This window comes from Rattus norvegicus, chromosome 8, assembly GCF_036323735.1.
Source record: "Rattus norvegicus strain BN/NHsdMcwi chromosome 8, GRCr8, whole genome shotgun sequence".
NCBI classification, from domain to species: domain Eukaryota; kingdom Metazoa; phylum Chordata; class Mammalia; order Rodentia; family Muridae; genus Rattus; species Rattus norvegicus.
In genome coordinates, this window is record NC_086026.1 from 59778571 (window position 1) to 59803517 (window position 24947).

At 43.2% G+C, this 24947-nt stretch overlaps 2 protein-coding genes across 3 annotated transcripts in view; one reads left to right on the top strand and one right to left on the bottom strand.

Moving 5' to 3' along the window:
* Bco2 (beta-carotene oxygenase 2) overlaps nt 1-24947 on the bottom strand; it is a 25027-nt gene continuing 80 nt past the window's right edge. Inside the window, exons 1-12 of one of the 2 annotated variants that reach the window (XM_039081446.2) lie at nt 22187-22335; nt 20396-20598; nt 14349-14560; nt 13864-13979; nt 12997-13099; nt 10122-10250; nt 9154-9314; nt 8024-8191; nt 4223-4360; nt 3527-3709; nt 2758-2868; nt 1-928 (exon numbers count right to left, since the gene is read on the bottom strand). In XM_039081446.2, the coding sequence (XP_038937374.1) occupies nt 815-928; nt 2758-2868; nt 3527-3709; nt 4223-4360; nt 8024-8191; nt 9154-9314; nt 10122-10250; nt 12997-13099; nt 13864-13979; nt 14349-14560; nt 20396-20559 (1599 nt within the window). In that variant the 5' untranslated portion in view covers nt 20560-20598; nt 22187-22335 and the 3' untranslated portion in view covers nt 1-814. Of the gene's footprint in view, nt 929-2757; nt 2869-3526; nt 3710-4222; nt 4361-8023; nt 8192-9153; nt 9315-10121; nt 10251-12996; nt 13100-13863; nt 13980-14348; nt 14561-20395; nt 20599-22186; nt 22336-24947 lie in introns of those variants that run through there. The other variant, NM_001127712.1, reaches the window with a different exon arrangement.
* The window catches only part of Il18 (interleukin 18), a 27204-nt gene continuing 25758 nt past the window's right edge, over nt 23502-24947 (top strand). The window contains exons 1-3 of the mRNA NM_019165.2: nt 23502-23615; nt 23833-23874; nt 24757-24921. The gene's annotated coding sequence lies outside the window, so the exon portion shown is untranslated. The remainder of the gene's footprint in view (nt 23616-23832; nt 23875-24756; nt 24922-24947) is intronic.

The following is a 24947-nucleotide window of genomic DNA, read 5'->3' on the forward strand; positions in this document are numbered from 1 at the left end:
TTATCTCACAAATTATGTTTTAATAGAAATGTAAAGCCATACATCGGGGTTCTTTTTTATTAATTATTTCACCACTGCTGCAAACCAAAAGCAAACTCAAACTGACAGAACAACTTAAGGTGCAAATATATCCTTGGCCCACAGACTGAGGGGACTCAGTAGGGAGGCATGGAGGAGAAACCCCATCAGCCACAAGGCTGAGAACATGGAATGAAGGCTGTCCACATAGTAGTGGACCAGGAAGCAGAGAGAGAGCATGAGAGAACCAGGGACCTCAAAGGCTGGCTCCTGGTGCCTGTGGGGCATCACCCCCAAAAGTTTACACAGCCTCCCAAAGTGGTGCCACAACCTGGGAACAATCATGTAAAATATGAGCCCATGGTGGTCAGGGTCAGGGTCAGGGTCAGGGTCGGGGCCAAACTACAGTAGCTTTTGGGTGAGACCCACTGGCATGGTTTGAATATGCTTGGGCCAGGGAGTGGCACTGTTAGGAGTTGTGGCCTTGTTGAAGTAGGTGTATGACTGTGAGGGCTTTAAGAAGCCAGTCTTCCACTAGCAGCCTTCAGATGATGATGTTGAACTCTCAGCTCTGCGTGCACCATGCCTGCCTGGACGCCACCATGCTCTCACCTCGATGATAATGGACTGAACCTCTGAACTTGTAAGCCAGCCTCAATTAAATGTCCTTTTAAGACGTGCCCTGGTCATGGTATCTGTTCACAGCAGTAAAACCCTAAGACGCCCACCATTTTCTCTTTTCCATAGAAATGTGCTCATTGAAGCCTTATCTGAGTCCTTCCTTAAGCTTTTGCCATCAGATAGGCACAAATGTGCCGTGGAACCCATAAGGCATCCGCACAGGTACCTCTGCTCGCCCCAGTTCTGTAAAGTTCTTGGCATCCAAGACAAGGAGAAAGTTGCTTTCACCCTAGAAAAAGAACGCAACACTGAAAGTCCCCTCTTCACTTGAATATCCATCTCCATTGGCTGAGGGAGAAAGCATGTCTTCTTACTTATGTTCATATCTGCTCCTGGCACCTACTGCAAAGACTCACCTAGACACTCACCGAACTGGACCAAAAACCATGACTAAAGAAGTTCACACCCTGAAGCAAAGAAATAAAACTGTGCCAATCCTCCTCATAAGACGGCTTTGAGTCTAACAATGTTTTTAGTCAGCGCTTTCAAGTCTCGTAAAATACATGGGAAGTTCTTTTTCCCAAATTAGAAACCCTTACATTTTGTGTTACTTGGGAGCTGGACAAAGATCAGCTTTGTAAATCAGTCTGAGATTTGTGCAGACCTAATTACTGGAGTGCTAAGCTTATGGAATAAGCCCCTGGCAGACATTACTAATTGATCACAGCACTTTTTGTTCCTAAACCATTAAAGGGCTCAGAACCCCATACCCAGGTGCCACTAATAATTGATCAAAGCTTGTCTTGAGGTGAACACATTTGCTTTAAGATTGTCCAGGTAAGGGGCTGGGGATTTAGCTCAGTGGTAGAGCGCTTGCCTAGGAAGCGCAAGGCCCTAGGTTCGGTCCCCAGCTCCGAAAAAAAAGAACCAAAAAAAAAGATTGTCCAGGCAAGTCAGTAAGTAGCGTTATTGAGATCCTAGCCAGGGCTTATGATAGTGGCCTTTTTTTTTTAGGTCAGTTCACTGAAATTTGAAACACAGATGGTGGTCTGAACATCAGGACAGAAGCCAGGTGCTTTACCACTGTGAGATCAGATGCAAGTCGCTTGCAACTTCTTAAAGTGACAAACTCCACGCGTATCCCACAATTCTTAATAATTATCCTAATACATAGGAAAGTGTGTTGTATATAACAAACTCCTATGAAGATATCATGTGGCTATGATTTTACAAATAGGACTTTAAAATGTGGTAAAGTATGGCTATGATTTTTTTTTTTACTTAAAGTGATTTTATTGCTTGTGTGGGCAACAGCATTTATGCCACTAGAGCAGAGGCTGTGGATGACTCATATTTCCAGTTGGGTGCGAGCACCCGCTTAGTTTTTTTTTTTTTTTTTTTTTAATTCTTTTTTTTCGGAGCTGGGGATCGAACCCAGGGCCTTGCGCTTGCTAGGCAAGTGCTCTACCACTGAGCTAAATCCCCAACCCCCCCCCCTCCCGCCCCCCCGCCCCCCGCCCCCCCTCCCCTTAGTCTTATAGTGGCGAGCCAGCCGGTGAATTCTACTCTCGTTTAGAATCGGGCGGAATTTGGCATCCTTATCTTTTCTGTTCCTCTCAAGGTGCTTTCGGACAGCAACTGCTTTCTTAATCAAATGGTAGAAATCCTCAGGGAGATCAGGGGCAAGGCCTTTGGACTTAAGGATTCTCAAGATTTTATTTCCGGTCACAAAACGGACCTGTGCCACACCATGTGAGTCCCTCAGGATCACACCTATCTGGGAAGGAGTCAGGCCTTTCTTGGCCAACTCATAAATTTGTTCCTTTCACATCGTCAGACATCAACTTCAGCCACATGAGCACACTACGGCGGTAGGGCAGCGCCGACTGGGACAGGCCCTTCCCGGGAGCGTGCATGCGGCCCACGATGGCGGAGGTCTGGAAGCAAAGACGGCTATGATTTTTAAAGTGGGGGAAATTACACAGCAAAAAGAAGAAGAGGATGGAGAAGATGTCATCCATAAGGCATCAAAATTAATTATGGGCTGCATCACTACATATCACACTCCAATAAATCATTGATGTACTTCCATGACCAATGATGGGTAAATACACTTACCTGGTTGGGAGTGATCACCACAGAGAGTATAGCCCCACTGTCTTCCTCATCGGCTCCTGGCACCGGAACAAAAACGGGCTCCGAAGGATAACAGCCTTCTTCTCTCCAAACCTGTGAGTTCCCCCCAACACACAAAAGACATCTGACGAAAGGTGAGAGGTGACTGAGAAACACTATCAGAATAAAGTGGACCATCAGCAGAATGATCCCACAGCAAACACAAACCCAGGCTTACTGCATTGGATACAGGTAGGAGAAACGTCTGCTGCCTGTAGATCCCCATCTAAGGTCATTCCCATCAACCTGACATACAGGGGTCACTACAACCTTCACCCCATCATTTCTCCAAAATATGACATCAATGACCTCTTGCTTAGATGATCTGTGATTCTCAAACTTATGAAAATAGCTGAGCTGTTGTAATATTAAAGGACTCAAAGAACCAGGCTGCAAATGGCTCAGTAGAAAGAACACTGTTTACTCTTTCAGAGGACCCGTGTTTGATTCCCAACACCCATATAGCAGCCCACGACTTCCTGTAACCCCAGCTCCAGGGGATCCAATGATTTCTTTTGACCCCTGCAGGCTCCTGTACACACATGGTGCACATAATACACTCGGGTGTGCGCACACACATATGTAAAATAAACAAATAGATATTAAAATTTTTGAAAAAAAAACATCTGAAGAACTACTTTAAACAAAACAGAAATTAATTCAAAAGGCAAAATGTGTCTTAGAAAAAAAACGAGAGAAGAGATTTCTTTACCCTTAGTGTCTTGTTCACCACGTCAACCTTAATCAGAGAATCCCCCACCAAATGTCGAAAACCGCAGCCATAGAAGAAACTATACTTTTTGCCACTGAATCGGCCATAGTTGATCTGAGGAAATTCAATTCCCCCTTCCTCTTCCAGGTCCTCTTGGTGTAGATTTTCAGGAGAGCACCAGATCTAAGAGAGATCCCAAAGGATATAGGGTGGTTGCTTAATTCTCTTTATTTTCTCTTATTTCTCTTTCATTTCTCTGTAAGTTGTGACTAGACCTGAGAACTATGTTCCCCTTTCCATGTTGAGTGCCCGTGTAACGATGGTGTCAGTTGTGACTAAGATCCCAAATGGTCCAAGAAGGAGAGCTTTATTCTGCTAAAGCAAGGCAGTGACATTCCCGTGGGAAAAGCGGGGTTTCCAGAAGGTACAGATGGTCAGGTCAACCTGGAAAACGCACACATCCCACAACCACTGGCCAGCTGCAGAGATCTGGCTCAAGATACAGAAAGTACAATGAGCCACCGTGTCCATCCCACCCAGTTTCTGTGGCTCTTGTGCAAACAAGTTTCCAGGACCTCACCCAAGCTCAGCCAAATGTTATATAACCCTCAGGGCACCAAACATTTGGAGGGCAGCCAAAGAATCAAGTGACGCCTCTAAAATCCAACCTCGGTTTAGTGTCCTCCGTGAGCTTACCTCTCTGTCACCCTGTTTCACGACACTGGCTGAAGAATAGGGCAGGGGTCTGAGGTTCTCTCCCTCGGGGGCACCCACACTGATATCCAAGGGCAAGACAAATCTTCGAGGGAAAGACTTTGCCTTTGCCTTATAGACCTGCGCAGAACAGAGAAATAGACAGATGGGGGGGTCACCCCTAGGATAATAAACAGTGACTGAAATTCAGTCATTACTAGGATCGTGCAAATAATAATTCCAATTCATCCACTCAATAGCTATCTACTGAATACCTACTGCAGGCTAAGTAGTGTTTAGACACTATACATGAAAATTAGATTCTAGTGGTGGGGTCAAAACTACAAAATTAAGTATTTATTAATTAGTATAAAATAAGCAAATGATTAAATAGCCAAAGGTTCCAAGGACTAGACGGTAGCAAAGAAGGTCCCCTTTTCGAGGTCACTGGTTCAGAAAAGAGCCGTCTCAGCAGACTAAGATTGCTCAAACCCCACACATTCTCGAGCAAGGCCAGTGTTGTTAATAATATCAGAATATCGGCCGCGCCCTGTGGGGAAAGAGCACACCAAACCAACACCAACAGGGTTCCATGTGGTGAGATTTTAATGGGGAAGAAGACAAGGGAAGGGGCAAGAGAAAGAAGAGAAAAAGAGACCTAGGGGGGCGGGAATCTGCCTTTTATTTGGAATGTGACATAAGGGTTCCCAGGTGGAGGTGCACATTGAGCCAAAAGGTCAATTGAGCAAATTGAGTCTTCTGGGAAATGTATGGCGGTTGCCATGGCAACAGTGACCAAAAGGTGTCCCTGCTAGGGGCAATTCCTGATACCAACATAGGAAGTAGTCAGAGATCACGATGACCCTATCCCTGCGGCACCATCGCCTCTAATTTTTCTTTTTAAGTAAACAAAAACGGGGGAATGTTGATATTCTGTTTAAGCTCCACCCCAACAGCTACCTGGCAGCAGCCAGGTATGCTCCTCCCCACAGTTGCCTGGCAACAGCCGGCTGTGCCCCACACCATAAAAGGGGCTGCTTGCCCCTTTCTCCCTCTCTTATTCCCTCTCTTATTCCCTCTTACCCTCTCTTTCCCCTCTTGCTCTTTGTTCTTCCCTGTTCTTGCCCTCATCCCCACTCCACGTGCCCATGGCCAGCCACTTTTGCTCTCTTCTACTCTCATTTAACCTTCCACGTGGAACCATGGCGTTTGAGTGTCTTATGATGGGCACGGGCCAACTAACAGCCAGTTTTCAAGACCTTATCTGGTTCCTAGAAACAGACTTCTTAGTCTGTTGTAACTGATAAGAGTAGGAGAGGCCTTGAATGGTACAGTGACTCAGTAAAGACAAAGATATGATTTTAACAGAACACCTGCGAACTAAAGACGTAAATAGTACAGGGCTTCAGTGAAAAAGAAAAATAACTTAACATCTAGTGGTCTGGAACTTCAGGGCCTGCAATCAGCTGTGTAGGCCTGGACACCTACATGCCTGATCCCCAGTAAGACGCTGAAATGAGCAGCCAGGTCTTGAACTTGCCAGGAATATAACAGGTTACACACGGCATCACGACTAGTTCCTTGTGGAGAGGATTGGCTCTTTAAAAATTAGCTTTTATCTTTTTTTTTTTTTTTTTTGGTTCTTTTTTTTTCCCGGAGCTGGGGACCGAACCCAGGGCCTTGCGCTTCCTAGGCAAGCGCTCTACCACTGAGCTAAACCCCCAACCCCCAAAAATTAGCTTTTATCAACATTGTTTTCTTTGGTAAAACTTTGGCCAAACCAAACCAAACCAAACAAAATAATGTTGATAAAAGTTGGGTCAGGTGACTTGAATCAACTGTTCTTCTGAGAAGAATGTAAAAATAAATGAATGAATGAATGGAGCGATCCGAATAAAAATGCCTCCAATAGGCGTTTGGAGGCAAAGATGAGCTAGAGAGATCATGAAAGACATTGAGGTGGAGATTTAGAGGGAAAGAAAACTGGCAGGTGTTACAGGCAACTCTTCCCCTGAGGCTCAACAGAAGCTCAAAGCCATTAGTCATTTGAGAAATGTAAATCAAAACCACAACCACCACCCCACACCCACTGGGGTGGCTATACTTTTAATAATAAAAAGGAAAACAGTCTTGAGGCTAGAACAGTGGTTTAGTGGGTAAAGGCGCCTGTCATGCAAGAATGTGGGCCTGAGTCTGAATTCCCAGAATCAATACAAAGTCAGGGTAAGATGTTTGCTTAGCATATCTGTCGTGGCCCCCACCCCACACCCCCGCTTCTGCTGGGAAATGAGAGGCAGAGAGAGGCAAACACCCAGGAATTGTGATCCTCCTGCCTCAGCCCCTAAAATAGCTGGGATTACAGGGCTGCATCACCAGCACCAGCTTAAACTTGTTTTTTCTTTTAAGACAGGGTCTCACAATGTATCTTCAGCTGGCCTGGAATTCACTATGTAAACAGATTGGCCAGGAACCTAGAGAGACTGGACTGCCTCTACCTGCCAAGTGCTGGGATTAAAGGCATCTGACATCATACCTAGTTTAAACACTTTACAAGAAGGAATCCGTGCACACTAATAAACAAGGGCTAAAAGCCACGTGATGCCCTCAATAGTGAGAAAAAATAAGAAGTGTTGTATCTATCCATGACCAATATTCTTATTAATATAGAAATAAAAAGAAAACTTTCCTAATCTAACAAAATATACCTTTTTAGGGAAAAAAAATCTAGGGCTGGATGTATTGGCACATGGCTGTAGTAATCCCAGAACTTGGAAGACAGAGGCAATAGGACCAGGGTTCAAGGCCAGTCTTGGCTATACGATGAGTCCAAGGCTAACCTGCTGTTCATGAGACCAGTCTAGAGGAGACATCTATTGATAGTTTATGTTTACATGCAATCTGTGTAAAATGTTTGTAATAACTTTTGTCATAGTCAACTAGTATAACCACACAAAACACTATTGCATCATCACCACCATCATCATCGTCATCGTCATCATAAACTACTATCAAGATCATAAGAGGAAGACATGGAGGAACCATAATCATATACTACTTGGGAGGAAGGAAGGAAGGAAGGAAGGAAGGAAGGAAGGAAGGAAGGGGAGGAAGGGAGGGAGGAACAAAGGAAGGAGGGAAGGGAAAGAGGGAGAGAGAGAGAGAAAGAGGGAAAGAGAGAGGGAGGGGGGAGGGAGTCAGTCAGGCTAAGCTGGGTATGATGGTGCACAGCTATACCCAGTCACTCAAGAGATCAAGGAAGGAAGACGCTGCATGTTCAAGGCCAGTCTGGACTACAGAGTTTGTGAGACAGAACTAGAGAGACATTGGATTGACTATTTAACACAAAGTGAGCCCTAAGAACTGGGTACTCTAGTTGGTAATAAGAGATCGGTACTAGTTCATTGACCATGGCAAATGTTTTACAACAATGTAAGAAGCCAATATCGGGCCGGTGAGAAAGTGGTTCAAAGGGATGAAGGGTTTACTGCACAAGCCTGACAACCTGAATTCAATTCCCAGCTCTCTCACACATGCCATATGCATATACATGCATACAATAACAGTAGATAAGACAAACATTTAATTTGGGGAAACTGGGGAAGAGAAGCACTTGGGGAAATGCTCCATGCTTTCTGCTTGTTTTGTTGTTGCTGCTGTTAAAACCCAAGTTTATATGGCTCTATAACAGTCCATTCATTAATATACAGCAAGCAACGTCCTTAAAAGTAAAACATTAACACCTGGCATGGGGACATACACCTTTAAGCCCAGCACTCAGAAGGCAGAGGAGTTCAAGACATTTACCTGATCGAGCTCTTCTCCGGCTTTCCTGAGATTCTGTAGTTGGTAAATGTCTAGGCTTCTCCCATCATCCTCACAGCACAGGTCAATCACAATACAGCCCTGGTCCTCGAAGGCATTGATTTGATGATAGGTAAGAAAAGGCTTGCTGTAGTACACTCCTGGGAGAGGCTGCAGGACGCACGGACATGGCAGAGACACAGTCAGTTCTCCTTCCTTTCCCTTCCCCTCCCCTCCATTCTGTCCCCTTACAGAAATAAAGCTGCAAAGCTCAAGTTAGGAGGATACACAGCCCACTTACAAGCCATTGTCAGTGGGGATAAAGGAAGAAATGTCAGAATACACATGCCCGCCTACATGCCATGGTCAGGGATATGCACCCCCACCTACATGCCATGGTCAGGGATATGCACCCCCACCTACGTGCCATGGTCAGGGATATGCACCCTCGCCTACATGCCATGGTCAGGGATATGCACCCCCACCTACATGCCATGGTCAGGGATATGCATAAATAGATCAAAGATCCCCCAATTACAAGATTAATAGAAAATACTGTTACTTATGATGCTTATTATAAATTAAGTGTCTAATTGAAAAGTACATTCATTATTCAAATACTTTTGTAATGAAATTGGGGTAGGTTAAATTTAGAATGCTATCCCCTTAGAGATAAACATAGACAAATACGATTCCCCCAAATACTACTGGGGAATATGAGACGATAATCAGCCGACATTCATGGACTTCAGTGGGGTAATGGTACTGGCACACGAAGAAGTCCCAGAAGCAGCCATTTTAAGCCCTAAAGTCTTGTTGCAGAAGTGGCAGAAGGGCTCTGCACAAACCGCACCCCTCTGCACGATTGTGGCATGGGAAAACTCATGACCACAGAGCTTCCTGTGTCCTTCTAATTCAATCCATTGAAAAACACCCCCCCCCCACAGTTTCCCAACACACAATGTCCACCGTGCTGATTAACAAGCAGCCATCCCAACCAGCAGAAGAAAATAACACCCTTAATTAGAAACGTCTTTAAAAATAATGCCCGGCAAAGGAGAAAAATCAGCCCCGTGAAAATTGAGCTCCGGGGGGGGTGACATTTTCGTTATAAATACGCTCAGATACTCAGCCTGTCCAGTGTGCTTATCCACCACGTGAAATCGCGTGTTATACTGGGGTTCCCAGCTTATGCCATCGGCGAAGGACTTTCCCCGGATTTTAGAAGTAATTATTTTCCACAGCTTCATCTTTAGAGGCTGTTCGACAAAGACTATGTAGTTTTTTGTCATTCCTAAAAGGTTCCAGGAAACGATAAATTGTTACTTGGCAAACTAGAGAGAGCTGAAGTGTAGCAGGAAGGGGACCCATCTGACCGACTGCGCATGATACTGCTGACCTGAGCAGACGCCAGCCAGCAATACCTCACTCTTTCCCGGCTCAACCGGACACATTTCCTGTTTCTACATAGAAAAGAGAACTGCTAAGAACACTTGGTTTAATGTTCTTAGTTGCTTCCCCCCACCCCCCACTTTAAATTATTTTGGTTTAAGAATAAGAGAAAGAAGCACAATATTAAAGTGTTCTTTATGCTCCGCCCATTTAGTCCTTAATCCTTTTCCTGTACACGCTGGGAGTAAGGACCCAGGAATATTTTGGCTTTCGCAACTTATAATAAATAATAAAGTAAACGTTCTGAATAAAGGCTAAATCATCTCAAAAGCTAGCAAGACGTTATTTTTAAAGGCTGAAACAATCCGTGCAGAATATAAGGTTACACACACACACACACACACACACACACACACACACACATGAAATGGTCAAGATCTTTTCATGTGTTTTATTTTAGGACTTCAACATTGACTAAACATTTCTAGCGACTGCTTATATGAAGTAGCCATGTCTCTTCAAGCAGTCTGCAGGCTAGTATAAGGGATTTATGACTGGATAGAGTAAGTTAACTGCTATTAGTGCAATCCGGGTCTCACTATCATAATACTCTCCTAAATTATCAAGACGACACTTGTCAAAACTAATCTGTCTGATACAGCAACACGAAGGCAGAGCCCAGTGCAGTCGGCCCCGTCTACAGACTCACCAAAGCTATGGTAGTAAGAAGGCTTCATCTTCTCAGAGGAAGCTATAGAACATACTACCTGCGCCCCATGAATCGTCTCCCCGGGTTCTTTCTTTTTTGGAGGAACACGAATAATATTATAGCAAGAACCTGGAGAAGAGAGAATTCTTCCTTTACATTCTTTATTTATACTCTTTATTTACATTCTTTATTTACAAGGGTTACAACGATAACCCTTGCAAGGGCTTGGTATTTAGTGGGCTTGCTGTACTCACTGATAAGTCAACTAATAACGCGTGTTTGTGTAGCTACTCGGTGGGTGAATATTTAAGTGATACTGAATTATCTTCCTGGAATTATAATTTGCAGTGTAAGACGTGATGAACTTGCATAACACGGAATTTCACAATCGTGATTGTTCTTGGGGAACAAAATAACCAGCGATGATTTTTTTTTGTTGTTGTTCATTCATTTACTTTGTGGCCATTTACTGGTCACCAATCCAAACACTGCTGTAAATAAGTATTCTAAACACTATATCCCAAATTAGTGTTTAGAGCAGTACACAGAGCAGGTAAATTCTATTCATCTCTAAAATTCAAATTCTAATAAAACACATGAGCAAAAACAAACAAACAAAAAAAACAAAAAAACAAAAAAACAATGCATCTGATGGCAATAGGAACTATAACGTAACATGGTTGTGTACGGGTGGCCATTCCTGTTTACGGTTACTACACATACAACGGCAGTCAAGTAAGAGATTTGAGAGTATCGGGGAGAAATGCCATGTCGTGATGATGTGAGGTGACCCAGGAGGAGTGATGCGAGGTGCTGATTTTGAAGGTCATTGCTGAGATGAATCTTTTGATTAACTGGATGCAGATATGAGAGAGAAACATGAAGAATGATCCCAAATTGCCGTTAGCAATTGGAAGGATGGTATCGCCATCAACTGAAATGGAGGAGGCTCGTTTTGAGAAAGCGTAGCAGGAAAGATCAAAGGTTTGGTTTTGCAATGCCTGTTGACGTCTCGGTAAAAACACTGAGTGAGCAATGCGTGCAAATTACTGCAGATGTTCAAGGTGCAGATACAGGCGGGTTTCGAGAGATCACTGTGTATATAGGAAACATGCTCTGTACAGTGAGAGAAAGAGAGAGAGAGAGAGAGAGAGAGAGAGAGAGAGAACAGCAATGGATTAATATGAAGAGCACAGTTTTAAGTATTAAAAAAAACTAGGTTAATAAAGTGTTCAAAGGTTTTTTTAAAGAGGATCTTAAACTATCTGAAAAGGATAAAGCTTTGTTACGATTTGCACATTTATTCCTTAGTCCTCTTTCTACACTTTTTAGTTCCTAAAAGTAGAAATTAATTGCAGGTACTTTAAAATTACAATCAGAATTATTATACTTCCCAAATGTAGTATCCCGGGCCTTCATGCTTCCTACACCTACGTCCACACTGAATTCCAGTTCAAAACCTCCTCACTGAACCAGATAATCAAATTAAAAAGAGAAGCATGCCAAGCCTTAGTTAGAATCCCAACGTTGGCAATTGAATTACCCAATTCACTGAAGGTAAACGCTTAGTCACTGAACTATTCTAACTACAAGGCCCCCGAAGGCTGAGGAATGCAAAGTAGCCCTGCCTTGCTCAGCACTTGAATATGGTGTGGCAGAGTCTCCGGGACTTTATATGAACGGGGAGCTGAGGCAGAGGAACAAGCCTAGCAGTCATGACTGGAGCCTGGGTTTCTCAGTGAGATACAGAGGCTCTGCGTACCAAGGTCTGCTGGGGTCTGCAGTAAAGATTCTTGGCCTCTTTTCAGTTCTGCTAAACCAGAACTCCTACAGCTGGACGGAGCCCAGTGATCTACCCTGACAGCAAGCATTGTAGACGATTCCCTAGCTGTGTTAGGTTGAGATTGATGATATGGTGACTATTTTAAAACATATAACTAAAAGTGACGCTTTTCATATTTATACGTAAGTTTCGAAATAAACTGGTTAAAAGAAGTGGATTTTTTTTTTAATGATCAAAAACTGGTGGACGGAACAAAACAGGCACCAACTACTGAGCCACTAGACCCGATGAACTATTTTGTCGAGGAGGATCTCTGCTGGTTCCTGTAACAGTTTCTGAGAATCAATGCCCCTCTGAAAGTAAAGAAAACAAGCTGGGTGGAGGGTCTTAGGGACATCCCATCTGTACCCAAGCCTATGAAAACTAAAACTGTGGCATCTTCTTCATAGACATTCGTGTGTGCAGATGTACACATACAGAAGAGCAACCTGAAAGGCCAACTAACTTCTCGCCAAAGCTATAACACAACTGTTGGAGACAACAGTCTGACTACTAGTCAAGATAGACAGCCATATCTAATACTCCCAGCCAACATACTCTTGTTCAGAGACACGTCTTCTCAAATACAGGAGCCCGAATTTGCCTTCCCTGAGAGAGTGGGCGTACAAGTTTCAAGGCCCTGAGCAAGTGGAGGAAGAAATGATGACTGGGTGGAGACTGGATGTTAAATGTATCAGCATAGCCTTCTGGACCTGGTGATGTAAAACTAATAGGATAGGCTAATAGAATGACTCACAGCAAGCCTTTGTGTGTAAAGTCAGGCCTGGTTTCGGGTCTGGCTTCAGAGACTTGGAAACCGGCTCAAGCAAATGACCTAAACATCCTGGGAGTTCACTGACCTCATCTGTAGAATAGGGGGCCTTCGAGAGTAGGTGTGTATGGATTAAAGAAGAAAACACAGAGAAATTCGCTTATCCCTAGCCTCTTTGGAGGCTGTTTTCTGACACCTTCATGCCTATATTTTAAATATAATAGAGCTTTGGGTAAGTTTACTCCCAGTTATTTCTAAAAACACCTCCACCTTCACATCACCTCTTGGTCCATAGGTGTTCCCCATATTGTATGCTGTCCCGTCTGGGTCATAGTGAGGGTGTGCGGTCGCTCCATTCACAGCAACGAATTTGCTCCAGTCCACCTGCAGGTTTCAGACCACGTGTGACTTGTAAATGATACACAATGGATCTTTAATAATAGCATAAATTAGCAATAGATCACAAACCCTTGTCATCTATGTTGTAAGTATGATCTGAGAAGCCTCCGAGAAATCTAAATCGTCTAAATCCTACTAAAGAAAAAGAAACAGATGAAAACTCCAAACAGTTAAAACCAGCAGTGTCTGTATGGATTTATCTAATATCACAGCAAACTTCAAAATAAGCATAACAATTATAATCAAAAATAAAATTAAAAATTTGCACTGAGGTGGGGAGGGGCACACCTATAATCCTAGCACTTGGGAGGCTAAGGCAGGAGGATCACAAGTTCAAAGCCAGTCTAAAGTCCGTGATAAATTCCAGGTCAAGCTGAACGACAGCGCAAGATACTGTATCAAAAACAAAATGGTCCTGAAGTGTTATTAATTAATGTTTCAAGGCAATATGTGTCTATACGACCTCTAGTCTGACAGTTATTGTGCCTAGGAAGAGTGTGAGCCTGTCAGGGGTATTTCCCTTACACCAGTCCTTGTGATGCTAAAACTGAGGTAGGGATTGGGATTATCCTTAAGAAAAACCAACCCCACAATCCAATCAAGTGATGGCAGAGGGGGCTGGTAACCTAATGGATGCCTTTGCTTGGTGGGAATGGACCTCTGACTTCTTTAGCTGTCTAGATTCTACAAGTACTCTGAATAGAAAGAAAAGTAGGATCTGTTTTATTCACTCCGGGCCCACACATTACCTTTTCTGTTCTTTCCAGTGTTTCAATGTCCACTTTATTCATAAAATTGGTCTCTGTGCTCATGTAGTAATCACCTTTGTACTGCACAAAGTTGACGCTGGTGTTGTCGGTCATAGCTGAAACCAGGGAGCAGACATTGAGCACATTATCTGAGGGAGAAAATATTTCACCCCTCTCTTTCACATGAACACACACACACAAAATGTGTATTTTTCAAGGGCTGGAGAAATGTCTCAAAACTTAAGAGCACTATTGTTCATCCAGAAGACCTGATTCTGTTCTTAGCACCCACATAGAGTGCTCACAACGATCTGTACCTCCAGCTCCATGGGATTCAACCCCCTCTTCTGGCCTTCATGGACACCCATCACAGACACATCAACATAAATAAAAGTATATATTTTTAAAATATATAATTTCCAAGATTTCTATGTGTATAAATACTAATTTAAAGAATGATCATTGTCATTTTAAGGGCTGCTTACTAGGTGGCTCAAACCTTGACATGAAACGTTCAAAGATGCTCTTGCATGGGTCAGGAAGGGCCAGCGTGCCAAATTCTGAGATCACGATTCTATCTCCCGCACTGTTGGCCTTGTATGTATCACTCTGTAGAAACTTGCTCTTGTATGTCACTGTACCCTTCTCCATTTTGAACTGGTGAAGCAAAGCCATTCCATCAAACCAATGATTGTATCTGCAAACGGGAGGAAAGAATAGGAGTTCTCTTCCGAGTAAGGAAAGACGGGTCAAAATGAGTGGAAGAGTATTTCTGCCATCCAATACAAAGACAGTAGAGCCAAGTGTCCCCAGAGCCGCCCACTCTCTCAGAGAACTTGAAATTATGGAATGGCAGTGTTCTGAAGTCCCTGGGCTACAACAGGAAGAGCAACTTGCATCCTCCTGACCCTTACTCTGTGACCTGCCTTTCAAAAATCTACCATGGGCTGTCTCTGACTCTGTTGCCTGTTATTGAATCCCCTTCCCCTACCGGAACTGCTTTGTGGGGGCTGAGTGGGAAAGAATGTGCTTAGTTCTTCTGGGACTAGATGTCCCAGAGTAGGGTGGTCCCCAGGTAGGGCTTCCTCTTCTCTGAGGAGTAAGGGAGGGGGTAATAGGGGAAGGGACTTGTAAGCATGGTACTGGAAGGAGAGGAGAAGGGCTGTAATTAGGATATAAGGTGAATTTTTTTAAAAAATTAAAAGAAAAAGAAAAAAAATCTCACTTTCCAATGGGCTGAAGTAAAACCCTACAGGTAGGCCCTAAGAGTCTGCTCTTGGGGCTGGGGATTTAGCTCAGTGGTAGAGCGCTTACCTAGGAAGCGCAAGGCCCTGGGTTCGGTCTCCAGCGGTCTCCAGCTCCAAAAAAAAGAACCAAAAAAAAAAAAAAAAAAAAAAAAGAGTCTGCTCTTTTCTCTTTGGTTAAGAGGACAGAAAAACCTTGGCATTTCCCAAATCAGAATGAGTTCCCAAACCGAAACATTCATCCTCATATCGTAAATGCGTTAAATTTTCTGTTTACTCTAGTTTTTCTGTTTTACTCTTTGCACACTCACTCCGCCCTCATGGGTGTACTGGGTATTGCCTAACAAAGTGATGAAGCACGGTGAGCAAGACGGTACAAATGCTCGCCACCAAGCCCAGTGACCTGAATTCACAGGTCCCACTGACCCAGCACCCACAGGACGAAAGGAGAGAACAGATCCCTGCATGTTGTCCTCTGACCTACACGCGTCTGCCATGGCACGGGTGAAGATAGAAATTAAAGCACATCAAAACCCTGTAAACATAAAATAAAATAAAAAATGTAGTCTTGTTTTTTCGGGGAAAAAAAAGTTAGCCAGTGTAGTGAACCATTCCGGTGATCTCATCCCCCGGAGAAGTGGATGCAGGAGGATGAGTCCCGAGCCCACCCTGAGCTAAGACCCTGTCTCATATGCTTCATATTGTCAGCATGGCAAGGGAGGCTAATCTCATTGTCTGAAAAGACAATGGCTCCTGAAGTCAGGGCTGGTGTCTGTTCACCCAGGCTCCAGTCAGCATTACTCACAGGAGCCAAAAGGCAAGCAGTTGGAGGTATTTAGTGATGACTGAACCCAAATCAACTGTAGAGGTTCGCTCATGTCACCCCAAGATATGCCACTTTGGCACACTTTTCTGAGCTTGAAACACTTGAAGATCAGCTGCTGCTAGGTAAGCAAGGCAGCCTTCCATTTTCTCTCCAAAAGTGAGAAGTTAAACTCCCTTGTGAGGGTCACTACTGAACTGTACAGTTAAAATGGCTGACCTTTCACCACTGAACTGTAAAGTTAAAATGGTTAAACTGGAGCTTTCACAGGCTGCGTATCTTATCACCTTTTTTTATTAGTGTAGGGAAAAGAAGGACAATGTCCCTCTTAGTCCCATGGCTTCAGGTCCATCTTTATCAGACGCTCATGTTTATGCTGGTTGGGTTTCTGGGTTTCCTCTTCTGTTACCTGTCCCCTGTTCATGAACCACCACCGCCCTAATGTGTCAACGGTAGAGGATTTACGATGTTTTTAATGTCTTGTAGAACACTAATAGTTTTCATTTTTAGTGTGTTCTTGATGATCCTTGCATGTTTGTTTCTAATGTGAACTTTAATAATAAGTAATCTAACGTCCTGTAAATAGCTTGTTGGAATTTTTACTAATATCACATTGTTTTTATAAGGAATGGGAAATGCACCTTTAAAATGCCATCCTTCTGTTCAAGAACAAGAGGTGTTGTTTTTTTCCCCATTTGTCCAGATGTGTCTTTCATCTCTAAGCACAGTGGTACAAACCTGCCATCATGGCACTTGGTGGCTGAGAGTTAAGGCCAGGCTCCACCCTGCTCTAAGTTACTCCTATTGTCATTCAGTGAATTATGAACTGTGGAGATTCATGTCTTAGCACAGCGGGCTCATGACACTGAGGCAGGAAGTTCGTCTTGGCTTCAAGGCTGGTTCAGGCTATATAGCAAGACCACATCTCCAGCAAACAAGAACGAGACCCTCTCCTAAATACAGTCAATCTGCAGCTACTCGGGATGATTTCCTCACCGCACAGTTCTACATCCTGTCACCTTGAAGTCTACTGCTGTGTTTGGTTTTATTGTTTAGTTTGGTTTCTTGGGTTTGCTAACCTACCATCTTGGTGGGGCGGGGGGGTTGACTGATTTCCTTAGGTTTTGGCCCCTAAATCAATACCTTCACTTTAACTGCATTACTTACATTGGCCATTGAGTTACTGAATAGCAGCAGAAACCCTGAACTTCTCTCTACCCTGGGTATAGAAAAAACATCACTGGTAGCCTTACTATTTTAGCATAAAGGTACGGGAACGAAGAGAGAGAGAGAAGATACTATATATTCACATGTATATGAAATCTTGTTAAGAAACTGTTAAGTCCATTTTCCTGTAACATTTCATGAGAAACAAATGGTGAATTTTGACAGGAAGACCTCCCAGCACCTATGAAGATAATTCTATTATTTTTCCTGAGACCAATTAATAATGCGACGCGGGCACATTTCCTAACAATGATCTAGCTTTGCTTTCTTGGATTTAATTCCACTTGATCTTCATGAATTTTATTTGTAACGTTATGCTAGATTCTGTTTGTTAAAAAATAATTCATTGGTATCAAACCGTTTTATATTTTGTTCCTCTGCATATATATTTATAAATATAGTTAATCTGAGGTTTCCTTTCTTGCATTGTCTTTCTATATTGAAAAGATGCTTTCTTCATTAAATCGATGGAGACATTTTCTTCCATTTCCAGTGCCCAAAAATAATTTATAAAGCAATATCAGGCTACCTAATATATGGATTTTTCGTAGAATCATCTTTGAAATAATCTGAGTCTTGTGCTTATATGTGTATGTGTGTGTGTGCCTAATAAGTATTCTATTTCAGCTGCCAAAAGTCAGTCTGCTTAAACTCTTCATCTCTACCCATTCTAGTAATTCATATTCCCTAGAAAGTTATTCAAGGTTTCCAAATGTATTTGCACTGAGACCTATAAAATCCCTTACTTTTTTCCCCTTCTTTTCAGTCTCAATGGCTACTTCTCTGTTCTCATGTTTGTGTATCTATGTTTTACCACTTTTTCCCACTCTGTTATCTATTGGCTTGTGCACTTTGATTTTCCTCCACTTTCCACCTCTCCCTAGGCCTCCATCCTCCTCCCACCTGCTACTTAAGGACCTCTAAAGTCACTCCTTACAGGCCTCTTGTAGCAATCTGCTGGGGCCCCTCTCCGCACTCCATGCATGTATACCATTCAGTGAATACAATGCTCTGTAAGTTAAGATGTATGCAGTTATGAAATATATATATATCTTAAAGATATCCTGAGAATGTCTCCTTCTCTTGGTCCTTGGCCTAGGTCCAAAAGACAGATGGAGAGGCATGATAGGATGTGATGGCTGGGCACAGCCTCTGGTGTTACAGCTGACAGAGGTAGAATGGCACTTGGTGAGGGAAGGGAAGAAAGGAAAGAATTAACTCTTCTGGTACAGCGTTCAGTTCTGTAAAATGAAACGAGCTCTGTGGACGACTGTAATGATGATGGCGCAGCAGGCAGAGAACTTGAAATGCCACTGAGCTGTACCCTTCTCGGCAGTTATGACAGTAAGCTTATGACAAACATATATTGCTCAACTTTTAAAAAGATAATAACCCCCGGAATACATCAAGTCTTTAAAAATACTGATCTCCCTATTTTGTAGCAACATAAGGTTATGATAGTGTGAATGATAGTGTGAATATATATATGTGTGTGTATATATATATATATATATATATATATATATATATATATATATATGCCACAGAACATGTGCAGAGGTCAAAGAACAACTTGCTGGAGTTGGTTCTCTTCTTTGCCATGTGGTCTGCACTCAGCTCCTCGGGCTTGTTAGCAAACACCTTTACTCACTGAGTCGTCTTGCTGCTATGATAGCATAAATTTTCAAGAAGCAGAACCGAAAAATCTACTGATGATTGCAATTCTTTTCTTATTGAACTTGATTTTGATTTTTTAAAATTTCATGTGTACTAGATTGCTTGCTTTCACACATATAGGGGCACCACACGAATGTCTGATGCCTGGGGAGGTCAGAAGAGAGTTTCATCCCCTAGAACTGGAGTTATAGATGGTTGTAAGTTACTATGTGGGTGCTGGGACTTGAACTCAGGTCTTCTACAATAGCCACAAGTGTCATAAACCACTGAGCCATCTCTCCATGCCCCCAAGGTGACTGCAGTTTTCAAAGTAAGTCTATAGAAATAATGGAGAAGACCAGCAGGGAGTAGCCTTAAGTTGCTAACGGTGACTGTGACCGACCCCATCCCACCCAAATAACTTTGCTATAGTTCACTCTTTTTCATACAAAAATTGTCTAACATTTAAAAACGTCACAGAGCAGATTACCTCCTAGCCACAGGCATCTTTTCCCACCATTTCGTATCCCTCTTGGACACACATAGAAACGATACCCTAAAGACCCTCTAGCCACCCATTGTATCCACTTACTGAGTGCTAGCTGGGTACAGGTGACTGTTCAAGTTATTGGGAACCTTTGGATCAGTCGGGAAGCTTTCTGCCCTGGTGGAACTTACTTCCTAGTGGAGGGACACAGCTAACATACATAAACAAAGAAAAACTAACAAGACTGGAGAGATGGTTCGGCTGTTGATAGTTCTTGTTGCTTGTACAAAGGCCATGGGTTCAGTTCCCTGCACCTACATGGTGGCTCAGGATCATCCACAGCTTCAGTTTCTGGGGACCCGGCACCCTCCTACGATCTCTGCGGCACCAGGCATGTCCACGATGCGCATACTTAAAAGTAGGCAAAACAATCATGGAAATAAAGTAAATGATAAATAGGTAATTTGAGAAAAAATAAACAAACCAAGGGCATGGGCACTGGTAATAAGGGTTTGTCCAGTGCCAAAACCCTTTCCCCCCTGCATTTTGGCAAAGCAGAAAACTGGCAACGCAACCAACCTTGGAGGTTTTATGATGAGAAGCCACAAGAGAAGCCACAGGAAGTGTGGTTTGAGTTGACATCAGAACAAAAATCAGTCCCGGGAGATTAGGGAAGACAAGTAAGAAAGCATCCGTGCCAAGATACTGGGGGCACCAAAAGGAGAAACTGAAAAAGGTCCTTGTGACTGGGAGGGTCAGGGTGATAGAGGAACAGGTAGGAGGTGAAGGAAGTTGCCCTTCTTTCAGGATCTTGTGGTGAAATGGCTCAGTCTCACGGAGATTCTTGTGTGCCTCCCTTGGGGCCATAAACCCAAAGAGAACTTCAAATTCATAACTTGAACGGCGAGTGAGGGAGAAAAATGGTTTTAAAGAATACTTTTTTCCCTTCCTCTTGGTAACAATTTCCTTATCTGTAACCAAAGGGAAGCGTGCCAGTAGTCATCACGGAAATGAACGGGAAGGGAGTGAATGCCTGGTCTATAGACTCAAACCACACCATGAAGCCCAAATTGTTACTCTAAAATCTAGGCTTACCTATCCTTTCCAAACTCAAATTTCCCAGGTCCAACTCGAAGTAGATAGCCATTGAGCCATTCAGGAATGTGTCCTCGGACCCGAGCGGAGACAGTGCTCAGCGTCTCCTCCACCGTGGTCAACAGCGGGGCAATGCACGGCAGACTCTGCTGTGGTCCCAACATGGTTTTCCGGTGAATATTCCCCCACGTAGTTCTTCAAAACTGTGAAAGAGAAGCAAAAAGCACACAAATGTATACACACACACACACACACACACACACACACACACACACAAATAAACATGCATGTATGCACACACACAAACAAGAAGACACACATACGGGGTTGGGGATTTAGCTCAGCGGTAGAGCGCTTACCTAGCAAGCGCAAGGCCCTGGGTTCGGTCCCCAGTTCCGAAAAAAAAAAAAGAAAAAAAAAAAAAAAGAAGACAGACATACATACACACACATGCATACACGCACACACACATTGTTACAGGAGCTCCTGTTAACACGCTTATTCCCCCCACAATTCTGTGAACTGGAAGCTTGAGGGAAGTGTGAACATAAACCACATAGTCTCCAAATTCCTCTCTCCTCTTTCTCATTCTCAAGGTACCACCATGCATTCTCCATTCTGAACCATACCAACCCTTGGCCACACGAGTAAAATCCTATCCTATAATCAGGGGATGAACATCATCTCTGTTTCTTCATACTTCAAAGGCTTCACAAGACAGCAGTGCATGAATACAGAGAGGGGTGGTCAAATATAACTCCAGTTATTACAAAGTTCCTTGTAACTTTACCCACAATCCTTTACTTCATAGAAGTTTATCAGTGGTACACGAGTCTACACTAGAAAAATTAACAGATAACTCATCCAAAGACATGAGATCTATGCTCCTTTGGCAATTTGTTTTACAGTATATAATCCAATTTCTTTGAAATATTACATTTACATCACATGTGACCTTTTTATTTCCCCAAATATAACAATTTAGTCAGGCCCAGCTCTTTCTTGTTTTCCCAAATAACACTCGTTTCACCCTGAATGCCCTTCCCAAAGCCTCTCCCTAAGAAAATTATAGCTGAGGATATAGATCAGAGGTAAAGTGCTTCTCTAACATGCACGAGGCCCTGCGTCGGATTTCAACACTGAAAAATAAAGCAATATTAGAAGAACGTCTGGCAGCTGCTGTGGTGGCTCGCAACTGTAATCCCAGTGCTCAAAAGGGAGGAGCATAACGGGCCAGCCTGGGCTACCAAGTAAGCTCCTGTCTCAGAAGGAGAGAGGAGAGCAGTGGGGAGTGGGAGAAGTGAAGGTACTTCAGTCTGTAAGTTGCTTGCTATGCAGCTCCAACACCCACATCAAGAACAGCGATAACAAAAGCACTGGGCACAGCACGAAGCCATGTTATCCTAACAGTGAGGTGGAAGATTCCACAGTTCTTTGGCCTGCTGGTCTAGCCCAGTTTGTGATTGGCTTCAGGGTCAAAGAGAAATCTTATCTCAAAAAATAAAAGGGAAAAAGCAAATTACTATCCACCTCTCACCTTTACATATGCACGCACGCAAATACACACACACACACTCTCTCTCTCTCTCTCTCTCTCTCTCTCTCTCTCTCTCTCTCTCCAGAAAAAGTAAAGAAAACTCTACCTATTGTTCAAGGTCTAACTCAAATGTTACTTCCTTTAAAGAGCATAGCCAGAGTGCCTAGGTTCAAATCTTAAGTCACTTCCAAAGTAAGGTTTTCAACCTCTTTGCTTTTGCTTCTTTTCTAAGTCAGAGAAATAAAAATTCTTACCGTGCTGAAGGTTATAAGTAACCGTGCAAGTTTATGGAAAGCTTTAGAACACAATAGATATCCCTAAAATGTTTAGTATTATTTAACTTTAAATGATCACTACATTAAGATGCGCTACGGATGATTTTCTTTCTCTGAGTTATTTCAATTTTTCAAGGAAGAGTCAGACACTGCTGAGAGACTGAAAAGCTCCCAACCCAACAAGAGGAACTTGCTGCCTAGGGCGTCAGATGAGTCATCCCACTGTCCTATCTCAGTCCTGTCTGAAGATTCTCTGCAACAGAAGTGCAACCCATTCCTCTGTGGTACAGGAGCTGAAATCCGAATTCCTACACTCCCGGCCTCTACCCCATTCCTAAAACATAGTCTCTGGGGTGAAACAAGCAGGGACTGAAAGGTAGGAACGAGAAGTAGTATTCAAGGTCTTAAGAAAATGCTTTGGAAAAAAAAAAGCAAAGAGAAATCTAGACTTTCCTCACTCTTCTTTTGTAAACAGTGGTGAATTTATCTTCTCCTTTTCGATTGAAACTCTGTGATTAAAAAGTAGATTAGCTATTTTACGCGGAGTGAACTTGAACAGCCTGACTAGATACACATGAATTATAAATACTTTGTGTTTTATGTCTTTGCACCATGTGTATGCCTGGTGCCCTCGGAGGTCAGAAGTGGGTGTTGGATTCCCAGGGGCTGCCATTAAGAATGGTTGTAAGCCACCATGTGCATGCGGGCAATCACATCACCTGAATCATTTAGAACAGCAGCCAATGTTCTTAACCACTGAGCCATCTCTCTGGCATCTTCATGTTAGACTCCATTTACATATCTGTTTGCTCTATGCTCCACGTTACTGGCACCGTAATACTATTCGAACTTTTTGTAGTACTTGATATGGCTGCCACCATCCCTTTAGGCCTGTTTCCATTCTTGGCTTGGGAGACAAGCTATGCTAACATTTAATTGCTGTTTTAACTTTGCTGCCCTCTAACTATGCGGCTTCCCATCAGCTTCCTTATTCATTAGCTGGTAACTTTAGGCAAACATCTTAACCCTGTCAAACCTCAAGTTTTTTCGAAGATAAAATAAGGGTTAAGAGAGGTTAATGACTCCTGCTCAGATCTCTCATCAAAATGAAACGCAATGATACTTAGTAAATGTTAATCTCCTCTACTGATCCTTCCCCACTTATCACCACGCAAATGTCAAGGTATAACCTTAGACCTTTACCCTTTAATTTCAACATTCTCCCTTAGTAACCTTGTCTCGACTCTTAAATCCTCTGGTTATGGGTTAGACCTGACTCTCAACTCTTCTCTTCTCTTCTGAATCAGCTCTTCTACCAGCAAACATCTCACTTCAGTGTCTCTGTGAGCACTGAATTCATCTTGTGCACTCTCCTTACAACACAGCTCTTCTGACCACCAGGGCACAGGTCAGTAGGGGAAATTTGAAAAAAGATGACTTCCATGGCTTATGTATAAATTGCTCAGGCTTGAAATTCTGCCTGGGTGACTTTATTTTCATCAGTCTCTCCCCTGGGACTACACATTTTTTTCCTATCCTAAACCCATCTTCCTCAGCACTGGTGCCTCAACTTCTTCCTATGTGTCACTTCCGACTGCCTAACTCAGGCCCTTGACTCTTGACAGCCTCTCAGTTGGAAGTGAAATTGGAAAGAGAAACTCAGTGAGGTAAGTTCCTGGAGCCACTGGACCATCTTAAGGGTTGGAGACTTCAGACAATTGCTTCCAGCTCTAGATACCTCATCAGGACTAGAGATTCTAATTTATCTGGATGAGCAGGGAAGATGCCCTCCCACCAGTGCGATAATATGAAAATTAAATTTCCTACATATAAATCAGACTGCATCATTCATTCCTCCATAACTCACAAATCACTTGTAATTGTTGAAACTACCTGACCAGGAGCTTGAAGACCCCACTCTAGCTGTTCACTCCAGCCTGGCTGGATTGCTCCCTAGTCTCGTGACCATTCTATTCTCTTCACCTAGGATATTTCTCATCTCCTTCAGATGAAATTCACATATGCAATTTAACCTTCGAGTTGCAATTTCTGGGTTGCCTGCTTCTTAAGCAACACATTCCTATTTCCTCCTGCAGCTTTGGACAGCTTTCTGGTGGCCCTTATCTTGCTGTCCTGTGTGATAAAGGCCAGTGCACTTTACAACCTCTCCTAGCAGTACTCTCTGAATACAAAGTCTAGCTATACCTCCCCGCTCCTAGCACCTAACATGCTGTCTTACATACTACAACACTAAGTGGGTAGATAACTTTATAATTGACTGTGCATATTGGTGCCTTTTCTGGCAGTTCGATATTAACCAATTACTGCAAACAAATTCTTGACGTAGTAACTATGATAGAAAGCTTCAAAACAAAACCACAGGGTTTGAGACAGTTCCCCAGAATGCAAATAGGAGAACCAAACATTTGCATCCGAATGCAAAAGCAGTGGTTGTCCGTTGGGAAAAGTCAGAATAGAGAAAAGTCTTTGAGGCCTTCAAGACAAATCAAATCTCTGGACTGAATCCTGCCCCGGTGCGTCACGTTTAGCTGACTGAACACTGGCTGTCCCCACAACGATGAGTACACCAATCCTGTTGTTCGTAAACCAGGCTTTCACTTCTCCCCTGGGGAGTGCTGCCTGCATCACACAGAGACCTTCAGAAGCCTGCTATAATCTTCAGGACCCACGTACAGCAGTCCAACGGCAGACTGGTAAGAAGTGGACCAGGAAAGGAAGT